At 34.9% G+C, this 13,869-nt stretch overlaps 1 protein-coding gene across 1 annotated transcript; it reads left to right on the forward strand.

The window, feature by feature from the left end:
* The first annotated feature begins 271 nt into the window (after nucleotides 1-271).
* Nucleotides 272-12,299, forward strand: LOC113071795 (G2/M phase-specific E3 ubiquitin-protein ligase). The gene is made up of 13 exons (XM_026245108.1): nucleotides 272-377; nucleotides 452-508; nucleotides 4,791-4,856; nucleotides 5,112-5,180; nucleotides 5,267-5,314; nucleotides 5,424-5,543; nucleotides 5,952-6,122; nucleotides 6,353-6,651; nucleotides 6,777-7,096; nucleotides 7,294-7,469; nucleotides 7,604-7,776; nucleotides 9,090-9,304; nucleotides 10,605-12,299. The coding sequence occupies exons 6-13, from the start codon at nucleotides 5,505-5,507 to the stop codon at nucleotides 10,871-10,873; spliced, it is 1,662 nt and encodes a 553-aa protein (XP_026100893.1). The 5' UTR covers nucleotides 272-377; nucleotides 452-508; nucleotides 4,791-4,856; nucleotides 5,112-5,180; nucleotides 5,267-5,314; nucleotides 5,424-5,504; the 3' UTR covers nucleotides 10,874-12,299.
* The last annotated feature ends 1,570 nt before the right edge of the window (nucleotides 12,300-13,869 follow it).

Here is a 13,869-nt window from a genome sequence, read left to right on the forward strand (position 1 = left end):
TGGCTTGAATGTGTAAAATACATTTAATTTATACATTCAGTGTATTTCAAAACATTAGCACTATCAGTGCAAACATATCTGTAGTTCTGGGGAAAAATGCAAATTTTATTTACAATGTATTTTTCAAGGAGTTCCAGCGAAGGAGATCGCTGATTGTCAACTGTCTACAATTGATTTAAACTGGAGCCTATCAGATTTGAATACTTTCGTTTGTCAGAGCTTCCCTATGATAAGTTTGAACCTGGTGGGTTTTGAGTTGGCAAAAGTAGACAAGGGGAAAAAAAATCAAGAAGGTACATGCAAGCTCTGTGAGAGATCTGAAGAAGATTGTGGGAAAAAGCAGACTTTATGTTGTCCCTCGTGCTGAAGTGGGCCAGGTACAGTGTAGTGTTAGTTTCAAAATCGGTGCAGTTAAAACCACTGTAAGATTTTCATGATGTTGTCTCTACAGCCAATCAACTTGCATCTGAGTCAACCAATCATAGGACCTAACCCTGAAACAACAGAGATAATTTAAAATGTAGTTTCAGTTGTTCCTTCTCAAGCCTTCTACACACTGCATGATTTTAGGTATCCTTTAAGATAATTGCTGGTCACACTGTGCGACATGTATGTACCGTATTTTTCGGACTATAAGTAACACCTGAGTATAAGTCGCATCAGTCCAAAAATACGTCATGACGAGGAAAAAAACATATATAAGTCGCACCGGACTATAAGTCGCATTTATTCAGAACCAAGAAGAAACATTACCGTCTACTAGAGTCCGGCACGGGTTCGGGTACCCGACGGGTGACCCGCAAATTTGGCTGAAACAGGTGAAAAATATCCAACTGTGTCTGATATGGGTGCGGGTCGGACACAGGGGAAACACGGGTCTAAACACGGGTTCAAAACAGTCTCGTGCAAACGTAAAAATAGCCCTACGTTCCACTTTAAAAAAAAAAATCACAACCGCAAACGGCTGCATGAGTCATTAGTTAACCGACGTAAAAGATCAGCCAGCTGTTTTTTTTCCGTTGTTTTTGTTTTCCTTTTATATGTATATATATACATATATATATATATATATATATATATATATATATATATATATATATATATATATATTCGTTGTTTTTGTTTTCCTTTTATATGTATATATATATATATATATATATATATATATATATATATATATATATATATATATATATATATATTAGTGGTGGGCATAGATTCATTTTTTTCATCTAGATTAATCTCACTGTGATCTTGAAATTAATTTAGATTAAAATGTCTCATTCGAATTCTGCCGAAGTCATTCAGAATATGTGTGTTACCCAAATAAAATTGACAAACAGTAAGTCTTTGAGAAGGGGTTTATCAAGCTAGATGGTGCATTAGAAAAGGGGCTCATCTCCTGTTTCCAAAATGTTACACAAAGTGCTTGAAAAAGCTGTAAACTAATTCCACATTGCACAAGGTGCAAACAACCTTACGCCCGTTTCACACCAATGTTTACGTTTTTCTTTTTTTTTTTCATGTTTGTAGGTGTCAAGGTACAGAAACCAAATAATTAAATGTAAAATAGCACTGGATAGTCTTCAATGTAAAAATGAAATATACAATCAAACCTACATTTATTCAGACAAATTCAACATTTCTCACATTATTACAGTTTTGCTATATATATAAAAAATTATACCTAGTGTCTATTTAATTTTTGGTTTGACTGTTAAAACTACAAAGTAATTCAGTCAAGAGCAGTGAGTGATTTTCTTTTATTTTTTTGGATTAACATTACAGCAGCCAGTAGCTAAATTAGGCGTGGTCACTTTAAGAGATGATGAACGCATCCAATATAATACACATCCCAATTTTTCCCTCAACTGTTTACTTTCACTTAAGAAATAACTGACAGTTTTTTTGAGCATAATTTCCAAGGTGGATATTTTGACATATTTTGTTTGTATCTGTCAGCACTAGAGCAAAAATAAGCAAATTTCGATCTTCATGTGTTTTGAGACCCCTTTCTCTGCATGAGCCCTGAACACCGCGAGTAATGAATTGGGCTCTTTCACATCTTTTTCTTTGTTCAAACTGTGATTTGTATTTGTTCGTTCAGGTGCAGGAGGGACTTCGAGGAGAACTTCGCAAAAGAGAGCTTGGTTCAGTGTCGCTGTCCGTGATACGTGGCTCTCGATCTCTCTTCGCATCCGCACCGACCACAGCGCGCGAGTGACCAGTTACTCTGTTCAGCTTTTCCGCGTCTTGTGTTTGGATGCTCTAATGTTTAAAACGACAAGCGGTACGGCTTAAAAACCTGTGAAAAAGATAAGCGTTCGTGACGATGCGCAGCAGTGGCCCGTCAACTGTCCTGAGCATCTTTTTAGGCTGGCCTCAGCGAGTCGGTTGTATAAAATATCAAGGTGAAAGTCATCATAGCTTGCTTAGTATAGACCCAGATCTCAACCCAACTTTGAGAATAGATTAATGGCAATATTTTTTTTAATCGCCCGATAAGAGTCTTGCGTTAAAGCAGCACATTAAAGCCGATAATGGCCCACCACTAATAATATATATATATATATATATATATATATATATATATATATATATATATATATATATATATATATATATATATACAGAATTGGAATTAAAATGTGTTTGATTTAAGCCTATTTCAAAATTTGTGTCATTAAATTCCACTTGCATGTATTTGACAATCGGAATATCAGATATTTCATTCCATAGCTAATACATTTGTGAATATTGGCCTAATCTAGGCTATCCAGGGTTGTTGTTTTTTATTAAATTGCACCTGAAAATGACTTTGTGCATTTCATTCACATGTACGCTCAGGCAGAGATCCACCTCTCGCGATGCTCAGCTGTGTACGATTTAAAAATGTGTTCATTCGACTTGAAGCACAAACTCAGACGGTGGTATGATTCGCTCTTTTGTTGTTCTGTTTTTTTTCAATATCAAAACTACAACAAATGAAAGCGTTTATCTGTATTTCTGACTGATGAGAACTACGGATATTCATAAATCAGTCAATTTTGTATTTTATTATGAGATATTTTATTCAAATGTGATCAGTGACTGATGGACCAAAGAGCACGTATTTCGACATTTGCAGTAAAAACGTGAAATATAAATTCTCAGAAAATGCATTTAATACCAATATATTGAAACGTCTGTTTATATACTCCATTAATAAAGGAGTCCAGACATTGGAAAAATATCAATCCACATGTGTTTTATATTTAATATGAGGGAAATAGACTTTTAGGTTGAAAAATAATTTTTAGTAATTCTGTCAATTACACTAAGGTTATTACATTGTCTGCTATATATTTGCTTCTTATTTATTAAATACGGGCAATTGATTGATAAAACATTGATCAAAATTAAGATAAAATTTTATAAAAAAATAAAATCTTTTAAAAAGAGTTTTCCATAAATAACTTCTGTATGACCTCAGTGCTTCTGTTAGTTTTCTGTTAGTTCATTTCTCTCAGTTCATGTCAAATTAATTTTGATAAATAAGTCGCACCTCACTATAAGTCGCAGGACCAGCCAAACTATGAAAAAAAGTGCGACTTATAGTCCGGAAAATACGGTAATAAACTTGGGTACGACATGCATATAGCCTATACGATGATGACACCTATTGACTCGTAGGCTACAACCCACGTTTCTATAGAAGAATAAAATGTATTTAGTGCCATGACGCATTTTTACTGGTTGGTCAGTAAACGTGGGTCGTAACTGCAAACACGTGTGATGAACATGCTGATTTTATGACACTGACAGAAAATTATCGTAGACTATCTTTGGTCGCAAGACTGTGACAACGGCCATCTTTGTACAACTCTCTCACTGTACAATGTAGGACCACTGATTCGGAGCCACAATCACAGAAATCACCACGATTGTTCCATGATGCTAATCTTTTCTCTGGGCTTTACAGAGTAAAATAAAAGACAAAGTCTTTCATTTGTAATTTTGGTAATATTTTGTTTTTAATATCAGCCCTTTTTATTTTTAGTCTTTCACTGAAACACTGAATGACCAATGATCTTATTTTATTGACAGTCATTATATATAATTATTGTATTATGTATATTGTCAGCACTATGTGGTTGCCATTTTTTTGTTCTAACTATTACAGTTATTTAGCCTAATAAAATGCTTTCTTAAATGTTAGTTATGCATCCAAGAAATGTCATATATTATTCATTTAAAACATTTATGTATCATTTCAATGTAGCTAAAAAGTTAAAAAATTGTTGTATTTAAAATCACTATAAGATTTTCATGATATTGTCTCTACAGATAAGTGACTTGCCTCTCATTCAACCAATAACAGAACCTGAACCTGAAACAACAGAGGTAATTTAATATGTAGTTGTTTTCAGTTGCTCCTCCTTACAGAATGAAATAATAATAAAAAAAACAATAAAGGCTTTAACTGCATTTTAATTTGGCATTTTGGTAATATTTAGTATTTTAATATAAGCCCTTTTCATTTTTAGTCTTTGACTAAAAAACTGAATGACCAATGACAATTGACAATCATTAAATTATATAGTTATTGTTTATTATGCATATTTTCAACAGCATATTGTTGCCATGTTTTAGTTCTAATTATCACAGTTATTTAATAAAACACTTTCTTATGTTAGTTATGCTTCCAAGAAATATACATTCTTAATATTTATCATGTCATTAATGTATAGATTCACTGTAGTTTAATAGTGTCAAAATTAGGGTTATTAGAGGTTATAATGTCTTTACAGACAAGCAACTTGCCTCTGAGTCAACCAATCACAGAACCTGAACCTGAAACAACAAATGATTTAGAGGTGAGGTAAAACATATTTCATTTCAGTAGTTATTTCATGTATGCAGATGAATATGAAAATTAGTAACATTGCTATGGCAATTTGCTGTACATTACCTGAAAAGCTTGTTTTCGTAGTTGCATGGCAATTCTGAAAACCATTTTTTTTTACTATTTTAACAATGTACAAATTTTAAGAGAAAGATGATTAAGTTAATTGACATTACTGCACAAATAATATGATTTTATGAATATTTTGCATAAAATGTCTTCGCAGGAGTGGAGAGCTCTAAGGCGACAGCAAGACCAAGAGTACGAACAATCACTGAGAGCTGATCAGGAAAAGGTACGTCTTTTAACATTCTTTACAAGTTTCATGTGTAAAATGTAAGCCAAAATATTATTGATAGATGCCTATTCACCTGTTGGCAGGATCGGAGGACAGAAGAAATATCTCAATATGAAGAGAGGCGCTTAAAGGTGCTTTGTATTTTTTCAACTTGCCTCTACTAAGAAAAGTGCTTCTTTTTAAAGTCTTGAGCACATTCAAAACTATGTTTTTCCAAACAAACATTTTTCTGTCTCACAGATAATAGAGGAAAGACTTAAGAGGTCAGGTGAAGAACCAGCTGATGGCATAACATTGAAATTTACTCTCCCAGATGGCACAATGAAAATTAGACGGTTCCAAGTATTTGATCAAATGCAGGTAAAGCTGTTGAATAACTCAATATAATTTATATAATTGTTAATGTTATAATTTTAATGTTACATAAAAAAATTATTGCCTTTTTGGTTGGACTCCACACCTAGACCTGAAATATCCCAATGATTATTCAAAAAGAATGACAAAAGATTGCAATGTATCAGTGTTTCAAATTTCAAAACACTGCATGTAAGATATGTCTGTGTTGTCCCTAAATTTTTACATCTTGCAAAAACCACATAAGCAGGGAAATTGTACTGTTTTGCCCACAAGAGACTGCTTTCATTTTTTAAATGCACATATCTACAGAAAGTTGTTAATGGTTTAAAGTATGATTAGTGTATATGATGGCCTTAAATGTAGTACACTTGAATTGTGTGCTGCATAAAATGTTGTTTTTATGTATTTTAGGTCCTGTTTGACTTTGTGGGAACACATTCATCGGCCACAGAGTATTTTTATATAAGGGAAGCTACATCAGCAGTTTCAATATCCAGCACAGTTCCTGGGACTCTTCTGGATCATTACTTGATTTCTCCATTGAACATCCATGTTCGATGGATGGATATGGAGGATGTACAGGTAAAGAAATTCCTATATGAAAATTCAGATTATTCAGATTTGATGATATACTTTTTTTTATGACTTTAGGAAATACTAACAATTTATGTCTTAAATTAGTTACAATATTTTCAGTGAAAGCATGAAGGCTTTTCAGAGAATGGTACACATAATGTCTTTCCAAGGGAATAAAACAATAATGATAATCTTCCATAAATGCCAATTGCAATCTTTTATATTTATTTTTTCAGGCCATCTTCCACCAACAAAATCCAGTTCTTTTGCCAGGCCCAGAAGAATCTGAGTCTAGTGAGGTTCAATATGACGTTGAAATAGTGGAATCTATGATTTCAGATGAAATTCACGCTGAGGTTGACTTAGAAATCATGGATTCTGCTTCTCAAGAAGTAGTGTACTCGATTCACAGTGAGACTGCCTCAGAAATAATTGATCCTGGACCAGAAATATACACCAACTACATTGACATAATGCCAGAAAATGATTTACCTGAGCCAGATGACCAAGAACAGCAAGATGCTTCTGAAGTCGTGTAAGTAGATATTATATTTTGAAAATGTTGCTTTGTTTAATTTTATGTGACCTAGTTTTATTTGACAACTTTATTTTGATTAGTTGTTTACTTAATGGCTGACTGCTGTGTGATAACATTGTCAGGTATTTGGAGGACCTTGTCTCTTCTACAGAGGAGATACTTTTGGAGCTTGGGCAAGAAATAAACTACAACTTAAGCTGCAGATTCAACATTAATCGAAAAAATGTACTAGATGGTGCATTCAGAGCATTTGGACGTAAAACCCATGATCCATTCAGGAGAATTTCTGTCCGATTTTCTGATGAATGTGGAAACTTTGAAGAGGCTGTGGATTTGGGAGGCCCAAGGAGGGAGTTCCTTAGTTTGCTAATGGAAGAAATTGAAAAATCTGCTATGTTTGCAGGCCCAGATGGACGAAAAAACCTTGCTCTTGACTCAGTTGGTGCGCCCTTTCTTTTAATCTTTGTCAGTTACTCAAAAATTTATTTCAGTAACTTAGAAACACCAATTCATATCTTTTTAAGTTATTTTTTAACAAATATGTCAATACGCTGAAGGAGAGATTTTTAGAGGGTAGTAACCTGTTGTGGTTTATGCCCTTTTCACATTGTGATAATAATTGTCAATATTTTACTTCAGCTGTCAGAGAAGACAGATACTATCTTGTTGGAAAAGCTATAGCTGTCAGCATGGTTCACGGGGGACCATCTCCAGGATTCTTTTCGTCCATTTTATTTGAATGCATCAGTAATGGACAAGTCTCACCCACCATAGAAGATGTGAATGACTTTGACTTGCAAGTTAAAATCAAAAAGGTAATTTTTGTATATTTATAGAAAATGTAAACACTCAACTGCATACTATTTTATAAAAATGTTTAGATTTTATTTAAAGTGTCACTATTTCCATAGTAATGGATTAAAAATGTTTTTATGGATTTTCCCCCCAGATTTCAAATGCTGCATCCATGGAGGAGTTATGTGAGGCAACAGAGTGTATGAGTGAATACCTGGCAAATGCAGGATGCCTTCGAGCTGTAAAATGCCTAAAAGACAAAGATCTGCTTTTACAAGACATCCTACTGTTCCAAGTTGTGAACAGACTCCATGGTCCACTTGAACGGTTATAACGATACATGATTACATGAAGAATAGTCCATTCTTATTGGTCGGTTGCTTCATTAAAGATCCAGAAATGAAAATTATTTCATTTACTCACCCTTAACTAGCTCCAGACCTGTATGCATTTCTTTCTTTAGATGAACAAAAAAGTTGGTATTTTGAAGAATGGGTAACCAGACAGTTGTTTGGTCCCTATTGAATTAAATAGTATGAATGTATTTTGTTGTTCAGCAGAAGAAAAATAAATGCATGTAAGTATGGAGCAACTTAAGTAAATAATAACAGAATGTTATTTTTGGGTCAACTATGTCTGATATTTCTTGATAACAGTTGCATATTTGCACAGTAAGGCAGAGCTGTAAATAACTATTACTACTTTTTATTACTATCCATTAAAGCTGCGGTTAGGGAACTTTTGACGCTCTAGCGGTTAATAAACAGAACTGCTTGTGTCTTGCGGAAGAACATCGTAGCTGGAACTACTTCTCTCTGTTTATGTCTATGAAGAATCACAAAGGTACTGGGTTACTCTGCCGCGGTATCCCCGAAGCAATCTAAAATAGTCAGAATATAAACACTTATTATAGGTGTACCCTAGTGATTCAGGACAAGCCAAAAACACGGTTTGGAAAATGGATTCATGGTGTACTCGCTTATTATATAAATTTTTCTACATTTTGAACACAAACAAAGTTACGGACCGCAGCTCTGATTGGTTGTTTTTTACCGGGAGCGGTCTGTAACTGCAAATGGCAATAGGACCACTGGGAGGAGCCAGAGGAGCTTGATTTTTTCACAGATTATCTGTCTCATATTCTACTGTCAGGACATAATGACAGGTTTAACAAATATGTAAAAAATATTTTTTTTTACAAAAGTTCCCTACAGCACCTTTAATTACTTCTTTAATACTAACCATACTACTTGTACCATTTAGGAGTGAGAGTGGTATGGGCAGTATTCCAATCCAAATTTAGTGGAAGAAATTTAATTTTTATGTAGCTAATGTTTTTTTTTTTTGTGTGTGTGTGTGTAAATGTGCTCTTGTTCTCTTATGTAACTGCAGTCATCAGTTAGTGTTAGGGTTAACAAGCTATTAGATAAATAAACCTGAGATATTGTAATATAACTATTACAAGTTGAATTTAGACTCCTGATTTAAAGTCTCTTATCATAATGTACATGGAAAAATATATATTTATGCTATGTTTACTTGTTGAGAATTGTGATTTTTTTTATAATGACTAGCAGATTAATCTTTATCCCATTTTAAAAACTTTTAACAGTTCAAGTTTTATTATTTTTTTCTTGAAGTCTCAAGGAGGGCCTGAGGACTCTAGGATTGTTGGCGGCTGTTGTTAAACATAAAGAAGCCTTCAGACCCCTTTTTTGCAGCCCACATCAGCCACTTACTGCAGACACCCTTGATCGGTTATTTGATATTCGCTACTCCATTGCTGGAAGTAACAAGCGGGCAGAAGAAAACACTACAGTCGCATTCTGGAGGGACTACCTTCTAGATGCAGAAGGCAAGTATTTGGACTCATTGGTATGTTTCCAGTGTTATAGGAACTGTAAACACTTAAAACTGTATGCACCATTTACACCAAATGGCTTGATATCTTTAGTAATTAGACATTAAAGTAAGCTTGAAAATTGAAAACATGCCATATAACAGGACACTAATTCCTCTGGTGTTTATCTCGTCAGGTATGTCCAAACTCAGTGCTGGAGGACCAGTCCTGCAGAGTTTAGCTCCAGCTTTCCCCAACAAACCTGCATGGAAGTTTCTAACACAGATGTTCTCAACTCTGGCCCTTGAGATCCACTTTCCTGCAGAGTTTAGGTCCATCCTTGATCGAATTCACCTGCCTATTACTTTCTAGCAATCCTAAAGACGTTAATTAGCTTGTTAAGTTGTGTTCCATTAGGATTGGAGCAAAACTCTGCAGGAAAGGGGACCTTAAGGGCCACAGTTGAGAAGTTCTAGTATGCCTAGTAATACCTTGATAAGTTGATTTAGGCGTGTTTAATTAGGGTAGGAGCCAATAGGTGTGTTTGACTTCATGTGGCGCTACACATACTGATCAACCTGAAGCAGTGCATGCTGGTTTATTTTGTATTTTGTATTTGATAAATATTGCATTTAATTTAATCTGCAATAGAGTAAGAGTATACAAACACTATGCAAGTGTCACTACCGGTAGCAAAAATTATCCAACTTGACATCTCTGCTTTCAATTCTGCCCCTGACTACATGAGGAAATTCTTGCCTATTGGTCTGTGCAGCGCTGCATGTCAAACACACCTAAAATCTGCAGGACACTGAACCTCCAGGACCAGGGGCTTCATTTATAACATGTTGCGTAGAAACAATCCTAAATTTGATCTTACGATCATCCCTCAGATATGCGTACGTGTGATTCATAGAATGATCGTACGCCGCTCTTTCAGATGTGGAATCTGAATCGCAAATTATCTTTAACTTGAATGGTTCATGAATGAATGGTTTCAGCTCACTGCCTTGTAAACAACTCCTAGTTATTGTCATTAACATATAAAAGATCACCGGTCATCATCCAACAGAACAGCTTACATTATCAAAAATCTGCAGTACTCGGTCAAGAAAAAAGTAGTCTGCTCAGACCCTGGCGTGATGCTAAGCACTTTTTCACATCAAAGACAGTTATTATAAATATTAGTGCTGGCATGGATTTAAGCGTACACACATCAAATCTGAAAGAGTTTGCACACTTTATAAATGATGCCCCAGGATTGGACACCACTGATCTAATTTTTCAACCTTTTTCATGTCTAGTCTTTTCACAGAGGGCAACTCTAACTGCTCACTAGAAAAAATTCTTAAATTTGCTACGGGATGTGGTGTTCTGCCAGCAATTGGATTAAAGCCACAGCCATCCATTGAGTTCTTACACCCTGTCGATTCTTCACCTTGGTATGCTACACCGAGAGAGAAGTTTCCAACTGCAAACACGTGCATCAACTGCTTGCGTCTTCCTGTGCATAAGAGCTACGATATGTTTAAGTCTAATATGGACTTTGCCATTTGTAACACACAAGGGTTTGGTCAAGAGTAGGATGAGAAAACTGAACTACTTTACTGATAAGTCTGTTGTTGATAAGTTTGTTGTTTTGGGTTTCAAAAATTGAGATCTAAATTTACATTCTGGATAGTAAACAAAAACAAAAAAATGTTTAAGGAGTTTAGAAGAAGTTAGTTGGTGACAATCCAACAAGTTCTTGAAAAACATTAAATCCCAGTAAATTTAAAGAGTTTTATGCTGAAAGTGTTTTAAACAGTACTTAATACTGATTTAGAAAAAAAAGGGTTTCAGAAAGGGTTGAGAGTTTTGCACCAATTTTAATGGACATAACTGAAAAATAAAGACATGTAAAGAATTTTGAAAGAGTGTTGATTTTTTTGTATTATGATATACATATACTATACAAAACTACATTATGGGCACTAAATAATGAAAAAATATTTTGTTCATGCTTTTTATGAATGTTTAACAGAATGGAAGTTGAAAAACCTGACAAAAGATAATGTCTGGGCAAACAATTAACAAATATTCTAAAACTTTGGAAGTGCAGTAATAATAATTTTTAAAAAGATTAAAACGCTACAGAAAAAGAAAATGAGCAAGCAGGTTTTTAAATCTGTTTTCAGTCAATCAGTGACAGTTGTTGGGAAATTTCATTGCAGCACATTTGATATTTAAATTTGAAGCCTGCAATGCCTTCTATGGCTCTCAAAACTGCTTCCTGTTGCTCCTGGCTAAGGTCAAAACTGGGTTGTTGGACATTAAAAGCAGGGAACTGGTCATCCAATTCAAGCGGGAAGCTGTGAATTCCATGTTGTGCTAGAAGTGTCTCAATATTGTGCTCTCTGAATGGATCATCACCAAATACATGGTTGATTGAGGTGCTATCTACTCCCATGTTTGTCAGCATCCCATCTGTCCAGATCTGAGAGGGTTTTCAGTTGTTTTCTGTCCTTAGACGGTGATGATTCCATGCTTCACAAAACCTGCTCAGTCTACTTTGTATTTCAGGTAAGTACACAAGCTGAAGAGAAACCTTGTGAATGTCATTTTCAGGATCTAGGGTGCCACTGTCTTCAAGGCTGTAGAATTCATTGTAAAAACAATGCAAAACATGCAGGAAAACATCCCTCCAAAGACGCTCAATCCGCTGATTGTGCACAGATTCCCCTTGGATGTGGCTTCTGTGCTTTACACCATGAACAAGATTCATGAACAATGCCACTTGTGTATTTTCTCCACCATGATCTGACCGCACTCTGGATGGAAGTCCGTAAACACATGTGGCTTTTAAGAACCGTGTGAACACTGGTAGCTCTGTTGTCTGTATTACAGTTCAGGTATGTTATCAGATGAGAATATCCATCTGGGAAAAAAAAAAACATGTACCAGAACGTTATTTTGCAAGTCTAGAATAATGCTGAAATTCACAAAACATCCAATAAACAAATGAAAACTATTTGTAATTGTTGTATTTTTAGTTTAGATCCAGCTTGCATCAACACACCTGTAATGTCTAATGTGTTACTAGGGGTGAAATGTTACAATACTATGTTAAAAAAACACCTCACTGCAGAACACAAGATCCAGGTGGCATAGGGCTGTGCAAAAAATTGAATGTGATTTAAACTGTAACAAAACCATATGGTTAATTTGTGGTTGCAATGTTTAATAACCATGTTTTGTAGTTAATTTTCGTAAAGGAGTTTATGAATGATTCAATGGCAAAAACATTTTTGATGAGTCCCTCACTGGCAGGCCTATAGCTAATAATCGACAATACATTAATGCCCATTATTTTCAATAGTTTGGGCTACTTCGCAAGCACAGTTTGACTATCCCAGTACTTTTGTTATTTAAATGTTTATAACACGGAAAAAAAATATGTAGCTAAACAGATTTTGTGAAGCTGGCAGCTGCTCCAATTGAATCAGTGGCAGTCTTTAGTTTGAGTCTTTAGTTTATAAGCTGATTCACATCGTAAGCATTGTAGTGAGCAGCACGTGATACAATTTGTTTTAATGCATATACACTTCTAAATTATTTATTCCTGTGACGTACAGCTGAATTTTCAGCATCAAGGACAGTCTAAAATGCTTTAATCAGCTTGTATGTATGAAATGCGTTTAACATGCGTTAAGCTTTTTACTGTGAGAATTATATCTCTGACTGGAAATTAAAAATTCACACAGAATTAATTCTAATTAGAGCCAATAATCAAAAGACCAAAACATAAGACTAATTGAATTTATTTGGGTCAATCCAGCATAGTTTATAATATAACGTACATTTAAACTCGTTAAACAAACACTTTAGAAATAAAAATGTAACATTTAAAGGTAGCTTTATTTTCATTTAAGGGGGTTCAACCGTTCTCTGGAATCGCTTTTCAACGAAATAGCGCTAATTCTCGTGCCGGTGTGTCGCCGAAATCTGATCCGGTTATGGTCTGCTGTTCAGCGGGGGAGCTCTTAACCTAGACCACCGCCCCGCGTTTCACTCGTAACGTTAGCTGAAAGATGCCATGACTCCATAGTATCTGTATTAATAGCCTATCTGAGCGAATTCGAGGGACTGTGAAAGCTTCTTCTCTGCGCTCCCTGAGTGACTGTCTGACGAAAACTCTGAGATCTGATATGATACTGACAAGTTCTTCCATCGTTTCAGAAGATAACAGTACTTCAGTTCTTCTCAAATTTAATAATGATGACTCAATTGCCATCAACTGTGCTCTTCTAAGGTTTCCCTGGCTTATTGATCTTTCAACAAACTTGCATTTTCTACATATTTGAGTAAGGGCTTCTGCTATGATGCGCCTCTTTTTTTCCCCCCCTCATCGTTTCTTGTCTAATCTCTCTCCTATATGTTGCTGGCTCATTAATATTCAACATACAATTACCATACTGGGCAGAAATGCTAATTTAAAAAGTACTAGTATCTATTAAGTTCAGGATATCTCTGGTCTAAAAAGTTACTAGTAACTAAAAAATAAGTACTAGTTCTATTTTTTGTTGATACGAATAGTTTAA

Source organism: Carassius auratus, unplaced genomic scaffold (assembly GCF_003368295.1).
Source record: "Carassius auratus strain Wakin unplaced genomic scaffold, ASM336829v1 scaf_tig00008137, whole genome shotgun sequence".
Lineage (NCBI taxonomy): Eukaryota > Metazoa > Chordata > Actinopteri > Cypriniformes > Cyprinidae > Carassius > Carassius auratus.

Bases quoted from the DNA above. Each gene is read 5' to 3' on its own strand.
- LOC113071795 (XM_026245108.1), top strand. From the start codon at position 5,505: ATGAAAATTAGACGGTTCCAAGTATTTGATCAAATGCAG. The intron at 6,123-6,352 runs GTAAAGAAATTC...TTATTTTTTCAG, and splicing joins TGGATATGGAGGATGTACAG to GCCATCTTCCACCAACAAAA. The intron at 7,777-9,089 runs GTTATAACGATA...TTTTTCTTGAAG, and splicing joins CTCCATGGTCCACTTGAACG to TCTCAAGGAGGGCCTGAGGA.